This window comes from Plecotus auritus (assembly GCF_963455305.1).
Source record: "Plecotus auritus genome assembly, chromosome: 9".
NCBI classification, from domain to species: domain Eukaryota; kingdom Metazoa; phylum Chordata; class Mammalia; order Chiroptera; family Vespertilionidae; genus Plecotus; species Plecotus auritus.
The window spans coordinates 116567267-116590151 of NC_137783.1; the positions used below are offsets into that span (position 1 = coordinate 116567267).

At 44.7% G+C, this 22885-nt stretch overlaps 1 protein-coding gene across 1 annotated transcript in view; it reads right to left on the bottom strand.

The window, feature by feature from the left end:
• TRIM66 (tripartite motif containing 66) overlaps positions 1–22885 on the bottom strand; it is a 38773-nt gene that overhangs the window by 10542 nt on the left and 5346 nt on the right. Inside the window, 10 exon segments of the mRNA XM_080643237.1 lie at positions 9431–9592; positions 11070–11888; positions 11890–11975; positions 13949–14066; positions 16255–16401; positions 16962–17076; positions 18541–18657; positions 18983–19115; positions 20224–20371; positions 21782–21885. Of these exon segments, the coding sequence (XP_080499363.1) occupies positions 9431–9592; positions 11070–11888; positions 11890–11975; positions 13949–14066; positions 16255–16401; positions 16962–17076; positions 18541–18657; positions 18983–19115; positions 20224–20371; positions 21782–21790 (1854 nt within the window). The 5' untranslated portion in view covers positions 21791–21885.

Sequence of the window (22885 nt, forward strand, 5' to 3'; positions counted from 1 at the left end):
GATAAGCAGTGCCTGACTAAATAAATAAATTAATGAGCTATTAAAATTTTTTTTAAATAACAATAATGCGCGACTGTTTATTCTACAAATGCTAAGCCAAATGAATAACAGCTTAGTTCTACTAACAACTGAGTCAATGCACCTCTCTAACATAATGGTTGTTTGTATACAGCTAAAATTTATTAAGAATTTATTATATGCAAGGCAATTTGCTGAGTGCTTTACATACATTTCATCATTTAATCCTCACAACAAACATTAAAGGGTTGCTGTGAAGGCCAAAAGAAAGAATCCATGTAAGCATTTGGAACAATGTCTGGCATATTGCAGGTACTCAATAAACCCAGCTGCTGCTATTATTGTTGTTATTACTGTTGTGACCCTAAGTTTACACTGGAGGAAAAGGTGCAGAATATTAAGACAAGTTATTCATTTCATGTACAGGAAGAAAGAGGGGAGTTGAGAACATCCAAACAGAAAGGCATCTGCAGTTTTTTGGTTTTCTTTTTAATGTTATTGGAAACCTAATTTTGTAAATGTCCATTTCTTTTTATTGGTGCTCACATATAGAAATACAATTCATTTTTGTATACTGACCTTCTACCCAGAGACCTTGTTAAAGTCACTTGGGGGTTTTTCTGTTCACACAAATCATGTCATCTGTAAACAGTAAGTTTTATATCTTCCTTTCCTTACGTTTGTTTTTCTTGCCTTACTCCACTAGCTCAGACCTCCAGTACCAAGTTAAATTGAAGCAGTTAGAGTAGCCATCCCAGTCTCATTCCTGATTTCAGGGGGAATCCTTTCAATATCTCACCACTAGGTAGGACTTCTGTAGATTTAGAATCCAGATCTCCGGCACTGAAGCCACACTCTTAATCCTGGCCTGTCTGCCACTATCCTTCTCTATGCTTACTCCTCTCACCTACCTCTGCCATACCCTTCTTCCCTCTCTGTCCTTCCTTCACCTGCTCCTTCTCCTCCTGACCTTCTCTCTCTTCCTCCTCTTTTCCTTGTTCTTATCATCTTTTTTCCTTCCCTCCCAATTCTTTCCCCTTATTGTTTTAGCAAAGTCTATATTTTCTATTCTTAATTCTCAATTTTAAAAGCAAATAGCTAAATACCCTCTATATCTCCAAAGAAAAGTTTGCTTTTTATATGTTCCTTGGTGGTTCAATAGTCTTCATTTTAAAAAAGGGCTCAATTTCCTCTATAGTCTAAAGTCCCTTTGTTATTAGAAAGGTTGAAAAGAAAGAAGGATGGGGAGAATGCTCAAACCAAATTTGGCAGACTAGACATGGAGCACAGTTTAAGGGACTGAGGTAAAAAAGACAACAAGAAACAACAACAACAACAACAACGACAAGGGCTATCTCGATCACCCCTTTGTTGTCCTGGTTATGTACTACCATTGCTTTCTATTATTCTACATTTTTTGTTTATGGACAAGAATACCAAATGATGATTGCATTCCCTCTGTTACATAGGACAATCTAATCCTTTGAGCTGGGTTTTTTCACCTTTTTCGATTTGACATATATATTTAATGCAGTCCTGGTGTTCATTTCATCTACTGACTACACAGATGGCTCTCTGCCTTTCAGTGAGATCCTTAATGCCAAGCATTAAGAACACCAAAATCCACCTGGGCCCATTCCAAGTAATGACAGTCAGGTGCAATGTGTCAGAGGATATGCACAAAATTAAATTCCCAAAGACAAAACTTTCCAGATTAGGGGGTAGAAATCACACTTGTAGGATATCAGCTCCCCTGTCCTGGTTACTTATTGCATATCACGAAATTTGAGTTAATATAGTAATAGAGGAGAGCAGGGCATGCAGACTGAGCCGTGGAAGAATTGGGGCAACTGCCACAGTTTATTTTAACCTGGACCTGATGGACCTGCTTCCATAAACTCCCATAACAATTTCATAATAGTGCAAGTTCAGTAACATGCCCTAAAATACTGCAGACAAGACCGGTCTCTTTTGCCTCCATAGCTACAGCCAATCTCAAGGAGGCTAAGGCCATCAGGAGGTGGGGTGAAGCTCTGGCAGTGGTAACAAGAACCTGGGAAATGTCCCTGGGGGAATTCTGAGTAGAGACTCAGAGCAAGTGCCATAAGGAAGCTAGTCCCAACTACATTTCTACAGGCTGTACAAACACAGTGGCATTTCCAGAACCGATATTTGCTGAGTATTAGTTATTTCAAGATGCTTTATCTGTCTCTCTGGAGTGAAAGGCTGCAAAAGGTACTCATTTCATGTAGAGAAAGAAAGAGATGAGTTGAGAACCTCCATCCTACTCTCCTGCCAGGGCTACTAGGTGAGAAGGGGTAAGGAAAGGGTCTACTTTCAGGGCCACGAAAGCAGGCTGAGTCTCTAGGTCCTGCAAGGAAGGAAAGGGCTTCTGAAGCACATGCTAGCATTGGAGAAGGGCTTGGGAATGTGGCCACACCTGACATTTGGTGCCTCACACACAGGAGGAGCTCAACTGTCAATGGAGATGATGCCACGTGCCCTCTCTAGCACCACGATTGTTCACAGGTTAAATGAGAAAGGTAAGTCTATGGCCTGCTGTAGAGTCTATATAGGGCAATCACTGACACTTCCAAGCTGGCAGGTACACAACTGATACCTTGATCTCATCTTTACATACAAAATCTTCAGATTTCATTGGGGGAAATGTATACTTGAGGTTTTCAAGTGAAAATGAACATTTTCTAGTTCAGGGAACAAAAAAAAAATAAAAATGCCAAAAACATTCATTCTGACAATGCACTTAGGTTACCTTTGGGGGAGAGGGGAGAATGCCCTGAGCCTAAAGAGGCCCTCTTACCTCTCTCTGGCCTAGCATATACTCACTTGCCCCTAATTTTCTCTCCCCTCAAAATGTATGTTCCTGTCCCTGTCCCTTTCCTCTTCTTGTCTCTTATCTCTTTATCTCTATCTCCTTATCTGTGTTTGCATCTGCCTGACCTATGATTTGTCTGAATCACCCCATCTAGAATGTATATAATCTATCTGTCTGAAGCACCTGCCTCCACAACTTGCCTGGCCTGCTACTTCCCTGAATTGTTTGACTTTCACCCTCTTCTGCTGGTCACCTATGCAACCCTTCACCTGTTTAACCTGTCTTTCCTGCTTGACCTGCACTGTTACCTGCTGCGCCTCCTCCCTCTCCCCATCCTCACCACACAAATCTTTTTCTGGAGTTCAATGTGTTAACATTATTATTCTAATTATTGCCACATGGTGATGTCAAATATCAGAGAAAGCTCTGTTTTTTCATTGTAGGAAGGGATTGAGACACAGAATGATTACCCAGATCTCCCAAACCCCTATAGGCCCAAGACTAGGAACCTGAGCCCAGCCTTAAAAATCTGATGGCTAGTCTTGATTTTGTGCCATTAGCTAGAAAGCTAGTGCCCTAGTAAGATGGAATTGAGAAGTCAATAAACAGACACTTAGTGCACATGCCCTGAGTTTAATATCAATTTTAGGTTCTTACAGCAAGACAATAGTGCTGGGGGTAAAGTAGTGTAGATGGGGTGGTATTCCACAGAAATTAATTTTTGAGATATTTGAAACATACCTTAAAATTATTATTTTGAATGGGAGCACTTCTGAAACACCTTACACACTAGCTTGTCTTATTAAATAGAGCACATGGGGCCTAATGAGACCATTTCTTTAGTGACACAAAGGAACTTTGATGAACTCCTCTTACTGGGGCAGGACAGTGGTGCTTTAGGGAATGTCTGAGAATGCAGGGCGCTGCTTGTCATTTCGGGGCTCACACCACACCACTTTTTCAGGTGAAGCTTCTCACCTTCCCCAGGTGTTAGCTGCCATTATCGAAGGCCCAACTCCCTACTTCTGATCTGCTTACTGCTGCAATGTAAGAAAACTAAGTAATTTTCAAAGAAAACCATACAGCTAAGCTTTCTAGATCAAAACTGCTGACTAGACACCTGAGTGTGGGCTTATGGTCTCATAGAGAATATAATGTGTGAAGTTCGTGACATTGTGTTCTGCTGCTGCTCCGAAGCTCTGACCGATCACTTCTGGTTTCAGGGTTTTGTTCACTAGTTAAAACTGTCTAAGACTAACCGCACCATGTGAATGGGCAGTATGAGAAGGGACCAGTGACTTGGCAGTTGTGTCTTGGAAACACAATGAAGGCCTTCACTCTGGCTGCAGGAAACAGATAAGGAGACAAGGATAGCAGTAAATAGATTTGTGAATTAAATCCTTGGGATATTTGACTGCGTCAGCAGCTTCCGAGGTAGGCTGGTTTAAAATAGTATAGCAGATCTTGAAACAGTTGAATCAGATAGCTGAGGAAGGAACTAACTTTCCAGCAAGTGGTTTCACAAGCTGATTTTCTCTTGTAGACAGTGAGTGTTCTGTACAAATTAGGGTTACTGCTGTGGCTGTAACTATGCTGATTTAGGCTAACTAACCAAAGTCAAATGAGAAAACATTCATGGGTGGTGACGAGTTAACTAAAGAGTGCCCAGTGCCCTGATGATCATAAGAGATGGAAAAAGCAAAGAGGATCCCAGAACCTGAGGTGGAAGGAAGAGGAAAGGAATCAATGGATTCCAGTGAATCTGAAGTGAAAGAATGAGTAGAACTCTCAAAACAGTTGGAGGGTCAGAGGTATTTTGGCCAGGCCAGGGTAAGGAAATTTAAGACCTACAGGCAAGAACCTATTCTCTCGTGGGCCAGGAGACCTAAACAAAGAACTTGAGTTTGGTCTGTGAATTAAGCCAGGCTAGAGCTAAGGAGACAGGTTTCTTAGAGGGAGCTAGATTCAGGGAACCAGGCCTGGGGAGTGTTTGCCTCAATTCCTGAGTAGGACAGAAAGCCTCACTAGGCACTTTGTTCAGGAACATTCTGAGCAACACCTGCTCTCAGGGCTAGGCAATGAGGATAATATGGTTGCTGAGGTTGAGAACCCATGATCTGATCCGTGGCAGTGGATTTGGAGACTAGGAAGACAGGATGCCTAGTATTTTCTCACTTATGCCAGGGTTTAGACTGCAGGGCTGGGGAATGTCCGGCCCATGGGCCATATAAGGCCCACAAAATCATTTGGTCTGACCCTGTCAAGCCATTAGGGGTGAGTTAATTAAATGTTTGACCAAATATAGCAGGCTTTTAATTGATAATTTTATATGGCCCACGAATAATGTTATCCAAATATCCAAATGGCCCTTGGCAGAAAAATGGTTCCACATCCCTGGTTTAGAGTACGGGTTTAAGCACATCATTTCCCATTTCTGGGTTTTAATTCCTTTTTCCACAAGTTAATGTGAATCTCACTGAGTTGTAAGAATCAAATTTAGAGCTCAGGCATCAAAGTGCTTTAATAATGGTAATAAATGCTATTTGTATGAGTCATACTCCTTTACTTTCTGCATCACTCTTAATCATCTGGACTACAGGAATGCCTACTGCTTCAGTAACATTTACTGAAAATACATCCCAGACTCCTCTCAAGCCATGAGCAGCATCCTGATGGCTCAAAGTTCTGTTAGATATGTAGGACCACATGATGTGCAGAAGAGAGATCCCTCTTGCATGTGAAGTGGGGCTCAGACAGGGCTCCCTGTGATGCCGCCAGGTTTGACTCCATGAGAGCTTTGCATAAAGGGGGTGTCTTTTTCAGCAGTCGAATCGTTCAGAAGTATGAAATGGAGCCATCAAATGTCTTCCAGTTTCACTTGGGAGGTAACAGGTTCTGCTGCAGAGCTGTGGCCATGGTCTTTCTTCAGAGTGGCTAAACCAAGACTAGGAAGCATAGTAACAGCTAGTGTCAGACAAATGTCAAACTTCATTCAAAAACATCCTGGTGGATTCAGGGAAGGTGGTGGGATAAAATGCTCCTGAGATCGCAGAGCTCAAAACACGAGAAAACCCATTCTGGAACTTTCAGATTTGCTTTTAGCATCAGCTCATTTAGTATCAAGTCCTAGGTACTTGAGCACAGCAGCTGTGCTGTAACCACAATCTTCCTTGTGGTGATATGAAGCCAGTGAGCAGCTCAGAGCATGAAAGATTCCCATGGAACACGCAGAGAGGTGCCCAGTGCCATAGGTTCCTCTGGTCTGTGACCTTCAGATAGGCTTCTGACTTCCCTGGCACCCAGGCCAGTACAGGCCGAGGAGTGGGCTGGAGGCTAAACAACCTTTAGCAGATAAAGAAAACCAAGGCCAAACTAGGCTCCTAAGACCTCTCCCCAGCAAGGCCTCAGGCTACTTCAACGATTATAAGGACAGGAAAATCCAGCACATGAGAGGCCAAATGAAGTACTACCTCCTCCACTGCAGTCCACAAAGAGAGAAAATTTAACCTAGTCACTAACACAGGGTTGAATAAGAGACCTGTGCTTTGGTCATAACACTGCCAATAATCAACTGTATAACTCCTGGGTGGGTCACTTAACCTCTCTGTGTCTCAGTTTCCACATCTTTCAAAGGGGAGCAATAAAGTGGCTTGCTTATAGTATTTCTAGATAAACAAAGAGATAAAATGGAATAATCCATGTAAAAATCTATAGAAAAGGCAGAAAATGATATACAAAATATTATCATTTAATGATAAGATGCTCAAAATGTTATCTTCATACCCTCCACCCTGCCCAATTCCAGGCTCAAGGCAATGACTGCCCTCAAAAAGAAAGCCCTTTTTCCTATTTAAGTAGCTTTGTATTTAATTAGGACTCTCTCAGTCAAGTAGACCCAAAGGGTCCTCTGGGCCAGAATGGCAACCCTGAGGTTCCTTTTTCTGGGAGTTCAAGCCATAAAGAAGTCTATAAAGCATTTGAAAAATTCCAGGCCCCCTGCCCTATAAATTTCTGCATGATCCCAGGATAATAAGGGCCATGGCAGCTCAAAATGAGAAATTAGAGTTCCTAGGACCTTCACTACCAACCTATTCATGGCTCATCTCCTTTCCTTCATCTGTCCTGTGTTTAGGAACAGAACTGAGACTTGTTAAACAAGCAGTGACATTTTCTGCATGACTTCTACTACCACTTGAACATAGGAAATTGCCATGTTTCCTTCTGAACTACTGACATCTACAGCTACCTGCCTTTTGCTCATCTTCTAATGCAGCTTCCACAGAAGACCATCAACATTCAAAACTTAACTTTTTACTCCCCCCAAATATACCTTCTTCCCATGCTTCCATCTCAGTGAAGGGTAAACCAGGGGGACAAAACAGACCTAGGTGTTAAGCCAAAAAACATTCTTTCCCTCACTTCCCATCACTGACCAGGCTCTGAGTACAAAAAGCTCCTGTAATCTGATTTCTTGAAATCCTTGCTTCCTCTTTAGCCCCATCACTACTGACTTCATTCAGCCTCTCCTATTTCTCCTCTGTACTATTTTGGTCTCCCTTACTGCAGCTAAAGTAACTTTTCTAAAATTTGAATGAAAACCAGATCCCTCCTTGCTAGAAATTCTTCATTCACTCCTCACAACTCACAAGACTGGATGCCAACTCCAGAGCTTTATTCACAAGATCTCAGACCTTAGTTTCACTCCCATCCCCCAATATATCTCATGTTCCTACCAAGCCAAATTATCTGAGACCCCCTAAGTGCCCGAGGCTTTCTCTCACTTCTGGAGCTCCCTACTAGCCCCCACCCCTACCTCTTTCACTAGCCTAACTTGCCTTTCAAATCTCAGCTCAAAATCATGTCCTCTAGGAATCTTCTCTGAACAGTCCCTCTCCCAGGGCTATGTATTCCTTCTATATTCCCTAATAGTTATCACGGCACTTTATCATAATTGATTGTTGTTGCTTAACTATCTCTCCCTCTAGACCAGCCTTGGGCAAACTACGGCCCGCGGGCCGGATCCGGCTGTTCTATCTGGTTCTCTTGCTCTCCCCTCCGCTCCTTTACTTTGAATTTATATTAGTTCACACAAACACTCCATCCATGCTTTTGTTCCAGCCCTCTGGTCCAGTTTAAGAACCCATTGTGGCCCTCGAGTCAAAAAGTTTGCCCACCCCTGCTCTAGACTGTAAGCTCCAGTGTGAGACTATTCACCAATGTGTGCCTGACACCTAACAAAAATATTTAGCACATACTAGGAGATTAATGTGAATCTCACTGAGTTGAAATTTATTCACTCAATGTTAAATATATATATATATTTAACATTGAGTGAATAAATGTTTGGATGGAAAGGCAGTTGGCCTAAATATAAGAATTTAAGGACCCAAGTAGTAAGCCCCTAAGAGCCACAAAGGGCCTCTTTACAGCATCTCGATGGCCTCTAGGCCAAAGCATTTCAAAAGGTAGGACAGGACAGGCATAAATCAAAAGCCACTGATACCAGAGACCTACCCAAACTTCAAGTGTCACCAGGGATTTCTAAGTTAACATTCCATTTTGGCCACCCCTTACTTTTCTAAATTCTCAAATATCACTGAGATAGATTGACCTAAGCACAGATGGCACTGGTACTACTAGGGAAACATGGTGAGGGGGTATGTACACAGAACAACTAGTGAACTGGGACAGAGGGGGCAGACTGGAAGGGTACAGAATAGCTGACAGAGCTTCAGGTGCAGGGCTGAGTGGAGCACCAGGAGGGCTAAGGGCACCAGACCAGAGAAGGCAATAAGATAATATGAAAAGGGCCAAAGTACATAGGGAGGGCTGAGTGAAGGGCATGACACAGTACTGAGGTTCCAGCTAGGAGGATTGCAGGGGTGGGGGGTTCAGGACAGGGGTAGGACAACTGAGGAGTTGTGGGGTTCAGTAAATGAACACTTCCAGCAAGCAGGGAGGTGGGTGGACAGGGAGGGCTCCAATAGCTGATTTTTAAGAGATCTCAGTGCCCCTAGATGCTCAGGACATCTCTGTACTCACCTAACAAATTCCATTGATTCTAATTCCAAGGCCAATCAACATTGGGTTGTGGAGTCACATAAAATATTTTCACCATTTCCATTGCAGAGAGTTATGTTCAGGCTTTAGATTCTGACAGATTTCATTTTAAATAAAACTCAGCCCTTTTATCTACTAGCTCTAGGGTCCTGGACCTCCGTTTCCATAGCCACACAATGGGGATGCCCACCTCACAGAACTGCTGGGAGGGCTGAGATGCTTGTGAAGCACATGCACAGTTCTAGGCACAGAGTAAGTGTCCAGTAAACTGGCTCTTCCCCTTTCTAAATGAAGTTTAGCTGGTCCCATTTTAAGTACCTATGTGGGGGTGGAAATGGGGTGAGGAGGACTTATGTTGCTGACTCATTAGGACAGAAGGCATGAGTCAGGGCTGTGTAACATCCAGGGATGGAACAGGGACACTCCTCCCCCCGCCCCGTCCTCCTCATCCAGCTCCTGGGGGTCTTGGCTACCAGTGGGTCCCACGTGGTTAGGAAAAGCAGGCTCTGTTAGTACCTTTCTCACCACATTTGGAGAGGAGTGCTGGGCAGTGTTGTCCAGTGAGGGGACACTGTGAGGGGTTTCTTCCCCAGATGACTGGGGCAAGTTAGCAGCAGTATTCTTGTCAAGAGAGAGAGCTGGCTTTGGGACTTCAGATGCTGGGGGCTCATCTGTAGCCTGTAGAAGAAAATAAAAACTTGGGTGGGTTTCACTGCAGAGAGTAGCTGCGGCAGTGGCAGCAGATGCAGTCAGGGTTAGTGCCTGCCCTGCACTCCCCCTTACCACCACTGTGAACTGCTTAAAATTTTTTCAGAAAGAAAGATACTCTTATCTAAACTCTTCCTAAGATATATCCTAATAACAGTCTTAGGATAAAACCCCAGTGGAGAATTCTGAACTAACTCTGTCATATTCGCCTTAGCAGTCATAACAGTTATGACTTACATTTAGCTTGTGGTCCTCTATGAACCCTAGACCCTTCACTGCCATGTTGAGGATTAGTCTATATCCCCTCATAGAAACTGACCTCAGAGGAAAACTTTGAAACATGATCTAAAGTTGAAAGTACTAAGTATTAATGTGAGGCCTTCTATTTTGTAATAAAGTAAAAAATCTATAGAGCTGCTTTGAAGCTATAACTGATTACAGATCTATAGGAGACACCACTATGGGAAAAGTGAGAAGTAGAGAGAAGGGGGCAGCAATAGGAAGCTCTGAAAAAAAAAGAAAAGCAGGAGTTAAGAATGAAGATGTAGAAGGCAGCAAAGATCCCAGAGGCTGCACCTCTTCGATTGGCTTTTAGCTGAGAGAAGCATTCATCATCCCCCAGGGAGAAAACAGGCCTCTTCTATGGCATTCCAGAGTCCACAGACCTGGATCCAAGATTTGGTTCTACCACTGTGTTTCATGATCTCAAGGCAAATTCCTCACCCTCTTTGGATCTCCAATTCTGTACCTATGAAATACAAATGGTAATGCCTCCCTAACAGCATTGTTGATAGGATAAATGATGCACTGTATATAAAGCCTACCTAGCTTAGTAGGCTTGAGATAAATTTTAAGTCTACAGCTATGCAGTGGTATAAAGATGCTGCCTCGGTGCCATATACAGATCTTGTAACATAAAAACCCACACCTGAAACCTGTATGTTCATGTTGACCAATGTCACCCCAATTTAGTAAGTAAAAGAGAAAAAAAGGATGCTGCTCACTAGCATCTAATGCATACCCTCCCTTGCTCTTTAAGTTCTCCCTTTCCCCTGTCTGAGATTCATAAGTTCCCAGCAAGGAAAGGGAGGAGGTTACAAAGGTAAGAGACAGCCTCTCTCTGCCACAGCACTGGGGGAAATCCAGCACAGATCAGAAAGGTCTAGTCATGAACAAGGTTCCGGTATCACAGAAGAGGACAGGGCTGAGTTAGGCCACTCTGGAGAGTGGTGAGCCCCGTTCTATGTTGGGACTAGATGCTATGTTCTCTGGAGGTTCCAGAGATGGGAGGTGGAGCCCAGGGCAGTCTTGAAATGTGAAGGTTGTGCTCAAGGCCAACCTAAGATGAAGAGACTGTGTTCCTGTGCCACCCTGTCATTGGGAGGCTATGTTCCTGAGTGATCCTAAGATGGGAAGAGTATGTACCCCAAGCCACTCTGAGGCTCACCTGCACGGTGTCCTCCTGGGTCTGGGACTGGATGGGGGCTGGCTGCCTCACGATGTAGTTGATCTGCCCCACAATGGTTTGCTGAAGATGCTGAGGTGATTTGGTCTGACTCAGTTGCAGGCTGGGCTGTTGAGCCTGAAGGAGAAGCTCCAGGTCCTTCTGCATTTCCTCCAGCTCAAACTTATGGTGCATTATGTCCACGTTCTGGGAACAGGCAGGCCCAGGAGGGTTCTCATGCTGACTAGAAGCGAGGTGCTGGGATGGAGGTAGAAGTGGGGGTGGCTGCTGCTGGGGTGGGGGTGGCAGAGGTAGCGGAGGTGGCAGCTGCTGCTGTGGCTGCTGCTGAAAGTGGCTGAGCTTCAGCTTCTGGTGGTGGCCAAACTGGACTTGGATAGAGGGTGTCTGTAAGGTGGGCTGGGCATGGGCTCCAGGCTGAACATCCTGCGGGGGCACAATGCACACCGGCTGGGAGGTCAGCTGATGCCCCAGCCGCTGGGATGTGCTCTCCGGCTCCACGGAGGGCTGGGTTTCCAGCCAGGGCTGCAGCAGCTTTGGTGGTTGAGGATTGCAGGGCAGCTCTTTCTCTCTGGGTAGCAGGGTGGAGCACTGCAGTGACCCCAGCTGCTGGGGCACCACCTCAGAGGGTTGCCTAAAGCTGTGAGCTTGGTGTATGCTGGGTGGGGGGACCTGGCCTTTGAGGGAGGGCGAGACAGGGGAGCAGTGGGAGCAGCACATAGACGAGGAACACAGTGCTGGAGAGTGGAACTTGTGTGAGGGGTGGCTAAGAGTCTCTTGCTGAGCTACTGGAGACTGGTGGCCTTTGATAAAAGGATGATGGTCCCTGTAAACTTCCATAAACATGGGTATCTGTCCGAGACAGTTGTCCACCTTCTGTGGTTATACAGCCTGGAAATTCAGAATAGAGACAGTTTCCAAAGGTAACCTACAGGTGTTCCCTACTTCTACCTCCTGCTCCTGGGACCAATAGACATCATTCAACAAACCTATACCAGGCAGAAATTAAGAAATTCAACCCTGATCTCTAAGACTCAGTTTTAAATGAGACCAGTAATTGAATCTGTATGGACCAGCTTTGGGGGCCTGGGACATTTGAGAAATTAGCACTGCTTTTACCAGATGCTCATTCCTGACTCTGTATCCTACTAGAGAAACAATGGGCTCCCTCAAAGAGAAACCCATTCTTTCTTTTCTTTTTTATTGTTTAAAAGTATTACAAATAGTAGTACATATGTTTCCTTTGTCTCCTTTTTCCCCCGTTGACCTCCCCCAACCCCCAGCAAAAGCCCTCAACCCCTAGTGTCTGTGTCCATTGGTTATGCTTGGAAAACTGTGGTACATCTACACAATGGAATACTATGCTGCTGTAAAAAAGGAATTCGAACCATTCTTTTTTTAACAAAATAGCCTGGCAGAGACTGAGACCCCAAAAGAAAAATCAACATTGGAGATAGGGAGGGAATGTGCTGGGAAGTAGCAAAGAAGAGAGCGCCATCCCCAGGACAATGAGCAAGTCTGCAGATACAGATCTGGGGAACTGTGTGTGGAGCAAATAAGGTGGAAGAGAGTGGCGAAGCTCCAGTGCAGCTCAGTGCCAGGGACCAGCACAGTCCTCTAAGGTCCCTGGCCTGGCACATGAGTAGATGGTATCTATTGCTAGCTCAGTCTAATGGCTCCTTTGGCTCAGTTGTTTGTTTGTTTGTTTGTTTGTTTGTTGTCAGAATATATTTTTATTGACTTCAGAGAGGGAGGGAGAGGGAGCGAGAGATAGAAACATCAATGATGAGAGAGAATCATTGATAGGCTGCCTTCTGCACACCTCCCAGTGGGGATGGAGCCCGCAAGCCAGACATGTGCCCTGACCAGGAGGAATCGAACCTTGACTTACTGGTTCATAGGTTGATGCTCAACTACTGAGCCATGCCAGCTGGGCTTAGCTCAGTTTTGATAAGACTTACTTAGGGGAATACTGAGCAACTTGAGGGCAGGAGGTGTTTTATTCACTTTGGTCTCTTAGTGCCCAAATAAGACCTGGCCCAGAGCAAGGGTCCACCAAAGGTCTGTTGAGTTAAACCCAAGAGGAGATGGCAGCAAAATAAAATCCTAAATATCATTCATCATTCTGTCAAGTTCAAAAAACTTTCAAGAAAATTAATAGCCCAGATGAAGGCAACATTAGGCTATTATTTAATAAACCAACCATAAGGTTGTCAACACAGACACAACCACAAGTTGTCTATATTCTGCCTAAAGACTGAATGTCAGCAACTTAAATTGCAGCAGGAAAAAAATGCACAATATTATGAATTATGTGCTTACATCTCAACTCCAGATGCACAACATTCACTTTCTCTCTCTCTCTCTTCTTCCCCCTCTCTTCCTCTGTGCGCGTGCGCGCTCTCTCTCCTTTTTCTTTCCTCCCTCTCATCTCTCTGCTCTCTATCTCCTCTCTTTTCCCTCCTCTCTCATTTCTCTCTCCTCTTTCCTCTCTCCTCTCTTCTCTTTTCTCTCTCTTCTCTTTTTTCTCTCTCCTCTTTTTCTCACTTCTCTCTCTCTCCCTCTTTTCCTCTCACCCCTCTCCCTCTCTGTTGCTGATATACCCGTTTGGGCCCACACAGGTGTACACCCTTGTATAACCACAGAGACACAGGTTCACCTGCACTGACATACGACATTCTGTAGAGCAGGGCTCCTTAGCTCCACTCCCAAGAAAGGTTTGCTGAATGACTCCATGACCTCTGGCAGTCTCAGGGAGTGTTTTCTCTTGGGCATAAAAGCTGACCTACCCAGTAAGCTAAGCAGACACTTTATATTAATTCTTAGCAAATATGTAAAAGCCCACAGGGTAGGCCCCGGCTCACCAAGGGAAGCCAGCTGCTTGGTCCAGAAGTTAGGCTCCCAGGTGAATCTGATACTCCAAGGGGAGCCAGGATCTGTGTTACAATTTGTCTCCAGCAATCGCTGCATCTGAAACACAATCTGACAACAGCACCAAAGTCATTTCTTTGGGCCCTTGCTCCAGAATGACAATTCCCTCTCCCTCACTCTTTGAACAGGTTGAAGGGCTCAAAGCCATGGTCCTTTAGACTCAGGTCTTCTGCCATATGCTCGTTTCCTTAAACCTTAGTATCTCCATATTCTTATCCTGCCTCCTCACCACCTCTACCCACCTGGAACTCCCTCCCATTCCCCACTGATCCCCTTCCTCTTATGGAGGCTTCTGAAATCCTTACATTATTTCTTCCAATCCTCAAATAAATTATAATTCATCTCAGGATATCAGTTGCTGGCAGACCTCTCTAGAGTGCTCCATTCATTCTATCATATCTCAATTTATAAGCCCATGGGGGCAGACATTCTCTGAGCTCCCCAGTGTTATCCTTCCACCCACAGGTAAAAGTCCCTTCCATCCTAATCAACGGACCTCTTCCTCCCCCCATCACTTTCATCTATTTCCTATCACTAACTCTCCCATTTAGCTAAGGCTCTGGCAAATGTCCAACTTATCCTGCCATCATCTAGTTAACTAATGTCCCAATCAACATCTTGGCCTCTTAGGTCCTTGATCTCTTTTAAATGTCAATCAACTTCACTTCTCTTTTCAGTTCAGTCATCCTTTTCATCATCTAGAACCATTTTACCTATGAGACCGTAAACTCCAATAACCTACTACCTAATCATAACTAGTTCTTACTCTTTCAGAGTAGGCTCTTCAACCTCATTGAGCTCCATAAACCTGCCCCATCAATCCATAAGACCATCTCAGCTTTTCATCATTTTCAGTAACAATGTCACTTGTGCCCTAATTCCTCCCCACCACCAATGCCTAACCTTAGGGCAATGCAGCCATTCCAAAGCCATGTTATCTGGGGTTGGGTCAGTGATCATGAACCTCAGTCCTTTTTCTTGTCACTTCCTTTCTTATTAGCTTCTTCTTCCACTACTACAGGGACTATTTAAAATCTTTATATCTACCCAAGGCCTAACCCTCTTATTATCACTTTCAACTTCACAGAGGACAAAAGAGACCATAAAGGGCAAACTCCCCCAAATTTGTATCCCTTCTACCTCCAAACTTAACTACATGAAAGCTGATGCCTGCCTGTCCTCCAACTCACAGGAAGGGAACGCCTCTTATGTTTAAGGTGAACCAATTCACTCTAGACCCCACTTCGTTCTGCCTTCTCAGTATGCTCACAACTATTTTCAACTTCTCCCAAATAAATGCATGCAAACATTTTCCCTATTAAAAAAAAAAAAGTCAAGTCGCCTTGTCAAGCTACCTTCTGGATTCCCTTCTTTTCCCTTCTGTCTCTTCTTCACCTCCCATTCTTAGTCCCCTTGTTCTAGCTTTTAATTCTAGACTTTGCTAGAATTTCTTTCAAATGATCACCAGAGACTTCCTGATTCCCAGATCTCAAGGTGTCACTTCACTACTCATCCTGTTCCACCTCAGTAGCAATGATAACACTGACTACTTGAAGTCTGAAACTCAGTTAATTTCTGTGCACCACACACTATTTCTCCTCAGACCTTTGCTTTTCACTTTCTTTCAGTCGAACTTTTCCTCTCTTCTATGCTGAAATTCGTGGCATTTTCCTGGGTTCCAGATTTATTCTTTTCTTCTTCCATCACACACGCTTCCAATGCGATATTAGAGATATACCAGTGACTCCCACATCTCTATCTCAAACCCTTACTTTTCTTCTGACTTCTGGACCCATCTATCAATACAGACTTTGGATATCTCCATTTAGATGCCCTACAAGCATCTCAGATTCAAGATCCTCTGCTATATGCTCATTTCCTTGAACCTTAGTATCTTCATATCCTTCTTCTGCCTCTTCATCCAAATATAAACCCCACCAACTTCTCTCAAAATCCTTGCTCCTGGGCATCACCTCCTCCCAAGCTCAACACTTCGACATCATCCTCCACTTCTTTCCTCTTAGCCCCCATTTAAACCCAAATAATTTTGTAGGGGATGACCAGCACACCACTAGTATTAACTACAGAATTTCCCAGCTGAGTTGCCTAGCCCTAGAGGAATGTTGCCTGCAGGATGATTTCAGCACCTGGGTTTTTTGCACTGTGGGGTTTGGTAAAAATAATGGCATCCACTTACTAACTCAAAAGCAGTGATTGAGGAGTTAAGAGTTCTTCTTACCAGCTCTTTGCTGAAAAGGAAAGGGATACTGGTTTTGCTGCAAACAGCCCAATTGATGAAATTCTGCACATGCTCAAACTGACGGTTGAGCACCATGATGCTCTGTAACTGCTGCTCCAGCTTCCGTTTTCTCTCATTAGTAATGCCCTGGGTACAGAGAGAGAAGACAGAGTTCCTGGTCCTATTCTTGGACTGCAGTCTACCTGCTTGGAAATCTGGTGGCCTGTGTGTATCAGTGTAAACACTGGTGGAATCAGATGAGACTGTACCCGAGAGGAGGAAGGCAGGACAGAGCACTACCATGGGCTGCTGAGGGGTGGAGGAAGGGAGGGAGAAAAGAGTGGGCGGATTTTATAGTGCAAATATGGAACAGGTGATAAATGAATGAATGTCTGCAACTCTTGGGAATAACTTGATGAAGAAGGAGGGTTGTTTTATGACTTTCTTCCAAGGCTATAATGCTGCACAACCCAGGAAGGCAGTTGCCTCAGAGCCATAGTTCTGATGGGAGTTTAAACTAACTTTCCAGCCTTTAATGAGCCACCCTTCCCAAATTAGACTGAACATTTTAAGTTACAGGGAGCAAGAAAGAGCACATAAATTCCAGCCCAAGAAGCTCTGCGCCACAGACCCAGTTTGATATGTGTCTGGTTTCTGACCTAGGGAGAGCACAGAACCCACCCACTGGCCCATCTGTCCACATATACCTCCAACTCTTCTATGAGCACGTTGGCCTGTTTGTTCAGCTCATTCATTAGAACCATCTTGGCCATTTTGATCTGGTTTTCCACCTTCCTGTGCTGATGCTTCACCTCAAAAATCCTGTAAACAGGATGGGACATAGCATGGTGAGCCCTATGAGGGCTTAGAGACAGAAAACATAAGAGCCAACAACCTGGAGGCTGCCCATTGAGATCAAGGCCCATCAGGCACCAAATATAAAGAAACAAGAACCTTCCTCACCAACCCACTCTTTGGACAACCCAGACCAACTGAGCTAAGTGGGCCAGTGGCCCAAAGTTCAACCTGGTTTTCTTGAGGTAAACCTCAGGTCAACCAGCAGTTCAACAATTCACACAGACTAGAGGCAGGATAGAGCAAGTGTGAGTATGACTTCATGTAATCTATTGTCTAAAAAGGAGAATGCTCCACTAAACAGTGCCATGCAGTGAAAAGCGAATGGACAGAAACAGAAAGTGGTTGCCAAGAACTAGGGATGTTGGGGGAATGGAGAATGACTGCAAATGAGTATGGGGTTTCTTTTGGGGGTGATTAAATGTTCTAAAAGTAGATAATAATAATGGTTGCACAACTCTATGAATATACTATAAACCACTGAATTGTACATTTTAAAAGGGAAATATTATGGTATGCAGATTAAATTTCAGTAAAGCTGTTAAAAAGAAAAGAAAAGAAAAAAAAGAACATGGGCTTTGAAGTCACACAGACCTAGCTTCCAAACACAGCTCAATCACTATGAATTCAAACAAATCACCTAACTTCTCCGAACTTCAGTCTCCTCATCAGTAAAATGGCATTAACCGAAAAAATTGTAAAAATTGAACAAAATAATGTTATGTATGATGCCCAATCCAATGCATACCACATGATGAATTCTCAGTACCTAGTAATTCCTCTTCCTCGTAAAATACTAATGATTTCATGTCATGTGTAGATTTCTGCAGAAAACATTTGGAAATGGGTGATAAAGGGCAGATTACCACCTACTAGCTGTACCCTAGGATAAAAAGGACTCTCTTTCCAGTTATCTACTCTGTGCCCTTGGTCTCAAGCACCAACCTCTGGCTATTTCATGGCTACTTTCTTTTCTTTTCTTTTTTTTAATGTATTTTATTGATTATTTTTACAGAGAGGAAGAGGGAGGGATAGAGAGTTAGAAACATCGATGAGAGAGAAACATCGATCAGCTGCCTCCTGCACACCTCCTACTGGGGATGTGCCCGCAACCACGGTACATGCCCTTGACCAGAATCGAACCTGGGACCTTTCAGTCTGCAGGCTGACGCTCTATCCACAGAGCCAAACCGGTTAGGGCTTCATGGCTACTTTCAAAAGGCATGTGCTTTGGCCCAGACTCACTCTGATCATCCTGACCTAGTTTGGTCCCACTCACTAAGTGATGACCTGAAGCCCTTTCACTGGCCCTGAGACCTCTAAGGCCAGGACATATGCCTCTGGGACATATGCCACATCTGCCTAAAGGCATGTCCAGGGTGTGAGGGAACAGAGCATTTCCCGAGTTGACAAGGGGCTAGCTTGTGCTACCTGTCCTCAATTTGCTTTGCAGATGTCTGCAGACTGGATTTCTTATGAGCCACCTGTGTAGTCACACTTTCCAGAAGCATCCTCTGATTTTGCAGAACTTCTTCAAGATGTCTGCACCTACAGGAGGAGGCAGAGAAAAAGCTGAGGAAAGCTGAGTTTTATTCTGAGCATGCCATCCAAGCAAGAATCCCCACAGTGCGTGTCTCAGCCAGGCCAATCGAGGCTGGGATTACATCTAGGAAAAGTCAAAGGTACTGCAGGCTCTTGGCTTTTTAGCCTTTCTGCGGAGAATCCCCACAACAGGAGCAGAGAAAACTTCATCCCAGGGGCTGAAGGTTGGCTTAGGCAGGCAAAGAATTTTGACGCACCAGGAGCCCAACACTCTACAAGTAAGAAGTCCAGAGCCCTCCCAACCCCACTTTGAGCATCCAGCCAACCTTACCTGTGTTCTTTGTGTTCCACCATGAGGCATCTATGGCATGTGAGCACATCACAGGTCTCGCAGAATAGCTTAAGCACTTCCTGTGTGTGTAGAGGACAGTACAAGGCGAAGTCCCCGGAACCACCATTCACTCCTGCCAGACAAGATGGAGAAAGTGGGCTTCTCTTGCTCAGGAAGATCTCTCAGTTAAGCCCCACCGAGCAGGCCTTGGCCCTCAATGGGACCCTCCATGGACACAGGGGAGACACAGAGCTTCAAGGATAGGTGATGCAAACAGAAGAGGCCTCTTGTTGGGCCACTGAGGTTCCAGGAGCACGAGGAATGCTGGCTTAGCCCAGCTGGATTTGCCCAGCTGGCCAAAATTAACACACTATCAAGCCCCAGGCATCCCACTACCTGCCAGAGGCTAAGGAAAGTGTTTGTTACTATTGCAGCACATGTATCACCTGCAGGATAATGACTCCTCTAAAATTCAACTTAAAACTCTTCATTAAATCAGGATTCAGTGTGATGGGGCTGAAACCAGCTACCCAGTCTCACCAGGCTCAAGGCCAGATCACATGGATCATTAAATCTGATTCCTGTGGCCCTAGTCGATTTGGCTCAGTGGTGTGTCGGCCTGTGGACTGAAGGGTCCCAGATTCAATTTCAGTCAAGGGCACATGTCCGGGTTGCGGTCTCGATCCCCAGTTGGGGGCATGCAAGAGGCAGCCGATCAGTGATTCACTCTCATCATTGATGTTTCTACCTCTCTCTTCCTCTCTGAAATCAATAAAAAAAATATTTTTTAAAAAATTTGATTCCTATGGATATGACAACAGTAAAATTCCTCCCATGGTATAAGGGCCTTGGGAAAAGACTTTCACAAAGATTGTCATTGAAAACAAAGGGTATTAGACAAATGGACAAGCTCTGATACAAGCTGTTTAATTAAGTAACTAGAAGTGAGACATGACTGCTATAAATAGAGATGAAAGTAAGGAACTCAGCTAGCTTCCATGATAATTCAAAACTATTCCTCCCTGCTCAGGAAGACATCTCACCCACACTCACCCACTCCCACCCCCACCAGGGTGAGCCTAGAGTGACTTACACTGTGACTGTGATTCTGGAGGAGACCACCCCTACCGCCACCACCACCAGCAACAGGGAAACAAAGCCAGAGAGCTATTCTCCCAGGATTTTAAGGTTCAGCACTGCTTAAGGGCATGTGAGCTGGTGGGGCGAGCCAGCAGTGATACCTGGAGATCCCTTTTGGGCCGGGGGGAAGAGCGGACCCCCAGGGGCAGGGCCATGCTGGTGCTCTTCTGTGCAGGAGCTGCAGAGCCAGCGGTTGCAGTAGGTACAGAGAATGTGTGCCGCCCTCTTCTCCTTGCATTCAGAGCAGTTCTGGAAGCAGAAAGTTCTGGAGTTATTTGGGCCTGCCTCTCTGAGCAGTAAAGGCCCTAGGGCCTGGGTCCTGCATAGCTACTCCTCCACTAGTTTGGAGTGCAGTCAATCTGGAGAGCTGCCTGGGAGCGACATGTGGGGGCTTGTGAAGAAAAGCAACCTTTGTGACTAAAAGAAGAGTGGCATCGTGGACTATTAGCGCAAGTACTGTGCTGAAGATGAGGGTACCCAAATGAATAAGGCTCACATAGCCTGACGGGTGGCAGACATTCAGAGTAATTCTGTGATAAAGGATGCACCTAGTGCTAAGGAAGCAAGGGGAACTTTCCAGGGGCTCCATCTAGAAGAGGCCAGGAAAGTTCTCAGAAAGGGGTGACATTTGAGTTGAATATGGAATGACAAGTAGAAGTTTATCATGCAAACAAGAGAGGAAAATGAGAACGCACAAGCAGTAAGTCAATGTGCCTTCAGAGAGGAGGAAGCTGCTGATGTGGAGAACACAGAAAGATGATTGTATACAGCCAGGACCAAGCACAGGTCAACTCTCAAAGTTATGTTTCCAAGCTGAGGCTTGCTGGGCCCAAGAGTACCCAGTCCTCTCCTAATCCAAACGTTCATTCATTTGGTCAGCAAATACCTTGCAGGGCTGATGTAAAGCATGTGGAGAAGAGATCTGGGAAAAAATTAGCATGTCTATTCCTGAATAATATAGGCCACTGAACTGATGTAGGTTCTAACAGCTTTCTCTTCACATTGGCATCTGAAAAAAATCATAGCAGGGGGAAGAAGAGAAGAAATACTACAAGTTTTACTAATTAAACTATGAACTAATTAAGGGTAGAGAACATGGGTCTCTGTCTGCCTAGCACCCAGCACAGGGCCTACCACATGCAAGATATTCAATAAAAATACAGGAGCAAGTAAGTAAATTGACAAATGAATAAAATGTAGTGTCAAGGATACCCTAGTGGAGAAAGGAACAAAAGGAGAAGCAGTCAGTAAGTAATGTGAACTTTCAGAAACTCAGGTTAAAGGTATCAGTTGTTAAATACAAGAAAGACTGATGAACCCATTTAACACAGTCTGATGCATGAGTTTCAACTCAGGGGTAGAAAACAGAAAATAAAAGCTCAATACAAATATTTTTCAGTAAGAACTGTAAGAATGAGGAAAAAACTCCCATTTTGCTTTCCCCAACTCAAACATTTCCTTTTTTTTCTGGATAGATGCATAGAAGGATGGATGGATGGATGGATGGATGGATGGATGGATGGATGGATGGATGGATGATTAGGCAAATTGACAGCAGGGTAAAAAGTTGGATGGAGTGATGAATAAATAGACAGACTTATGGACAGGGGTCCCACAGATTTCTGATAAGGATCAGCTGCTTCTTTGGCCCTGACTTACCCTGGCCATCTTGAATTGCCCAGCAGAGAAGCACTGCAGAAAAAAATATTCAGTTACATCCCTGGTAGGGTACACTCGCTTACACCCAGGACAGGAGATGAGCTCTGGGAGGGGGGAAAAGATAGCAGAGTCAGGGCAACATGGCAGATTATACATAAGGCCTTGACATGAGGCTTTCTAATATACAACAACTAAGATACGTGCCAATACCACTTGTGCCAAAATTAACTATGTCTGACACCATAGCCTGTACTTTCCACCTAGGTACTCTGAACATGACCATCCCCTTAGGTGGCTGCCCTACACACCTCTTTACAGCCTTACCTTGGTCCTCCTGCCTTCCCTCTCCCACAAGCCATTCTACTACAGGCCCAACCCTACTCTGGTTGATAATTGGGTGCCTTCTGCTGCTCCCACTCCTCTTTCCACAGCTCTGGGAGCCCAGCAAATCTCCAGGGAACCAGTTTAAACTAGGGCACAACTCCAGCCATTAAGAATTACTTTAAAGATCTCAAACCAGGGGCTTCTGAAAGGACCTAATCAGAGAATGGCAAGGCCTTCCTGCCTGCTCATCAAGGAGGTACTTTTCTCTTGTTATAGCCAAGACCAAGCGGTCTGCCTTTGGAGCTTAGAGTGCTTCTGTAGGGCCTTCTTCAGCTAGTGATGCTGGGTGCAGCACATATATGTGTGTTTCACCTGTGGACATGCACATCTTGTCCTAACCCCCTCTTCGCAGAGAAATACAATCATCTTCAACACATTCCATAATGGGCTCCTGAACTATATAAGTGGTATCAGACTGTCCTCCCACCCCCCGAGACTATGATGCTCTTTAGGCCCACCCCCAGAGCAATCAGCTCACCAGGTGCCAGGAAATGAGCTTCCTGAGCAGGACTGGGTGCTGTGTCCAAGGATGAGAATGGCATGGGAAGGGGCTGCCTGTGGCAGTGAGTGCTGCTATACCACCACAGTCTAGATTTGCAGTAAGATAAATGTAAGCCCAAACACCAGGTTTACCACCCAATGACCTTGGTTGGCAACTCATTTAAACTCACTTAACTCCTTTGTGCCCCAGTTTCTCTGTATGTAAAATAGAAAGGGAAA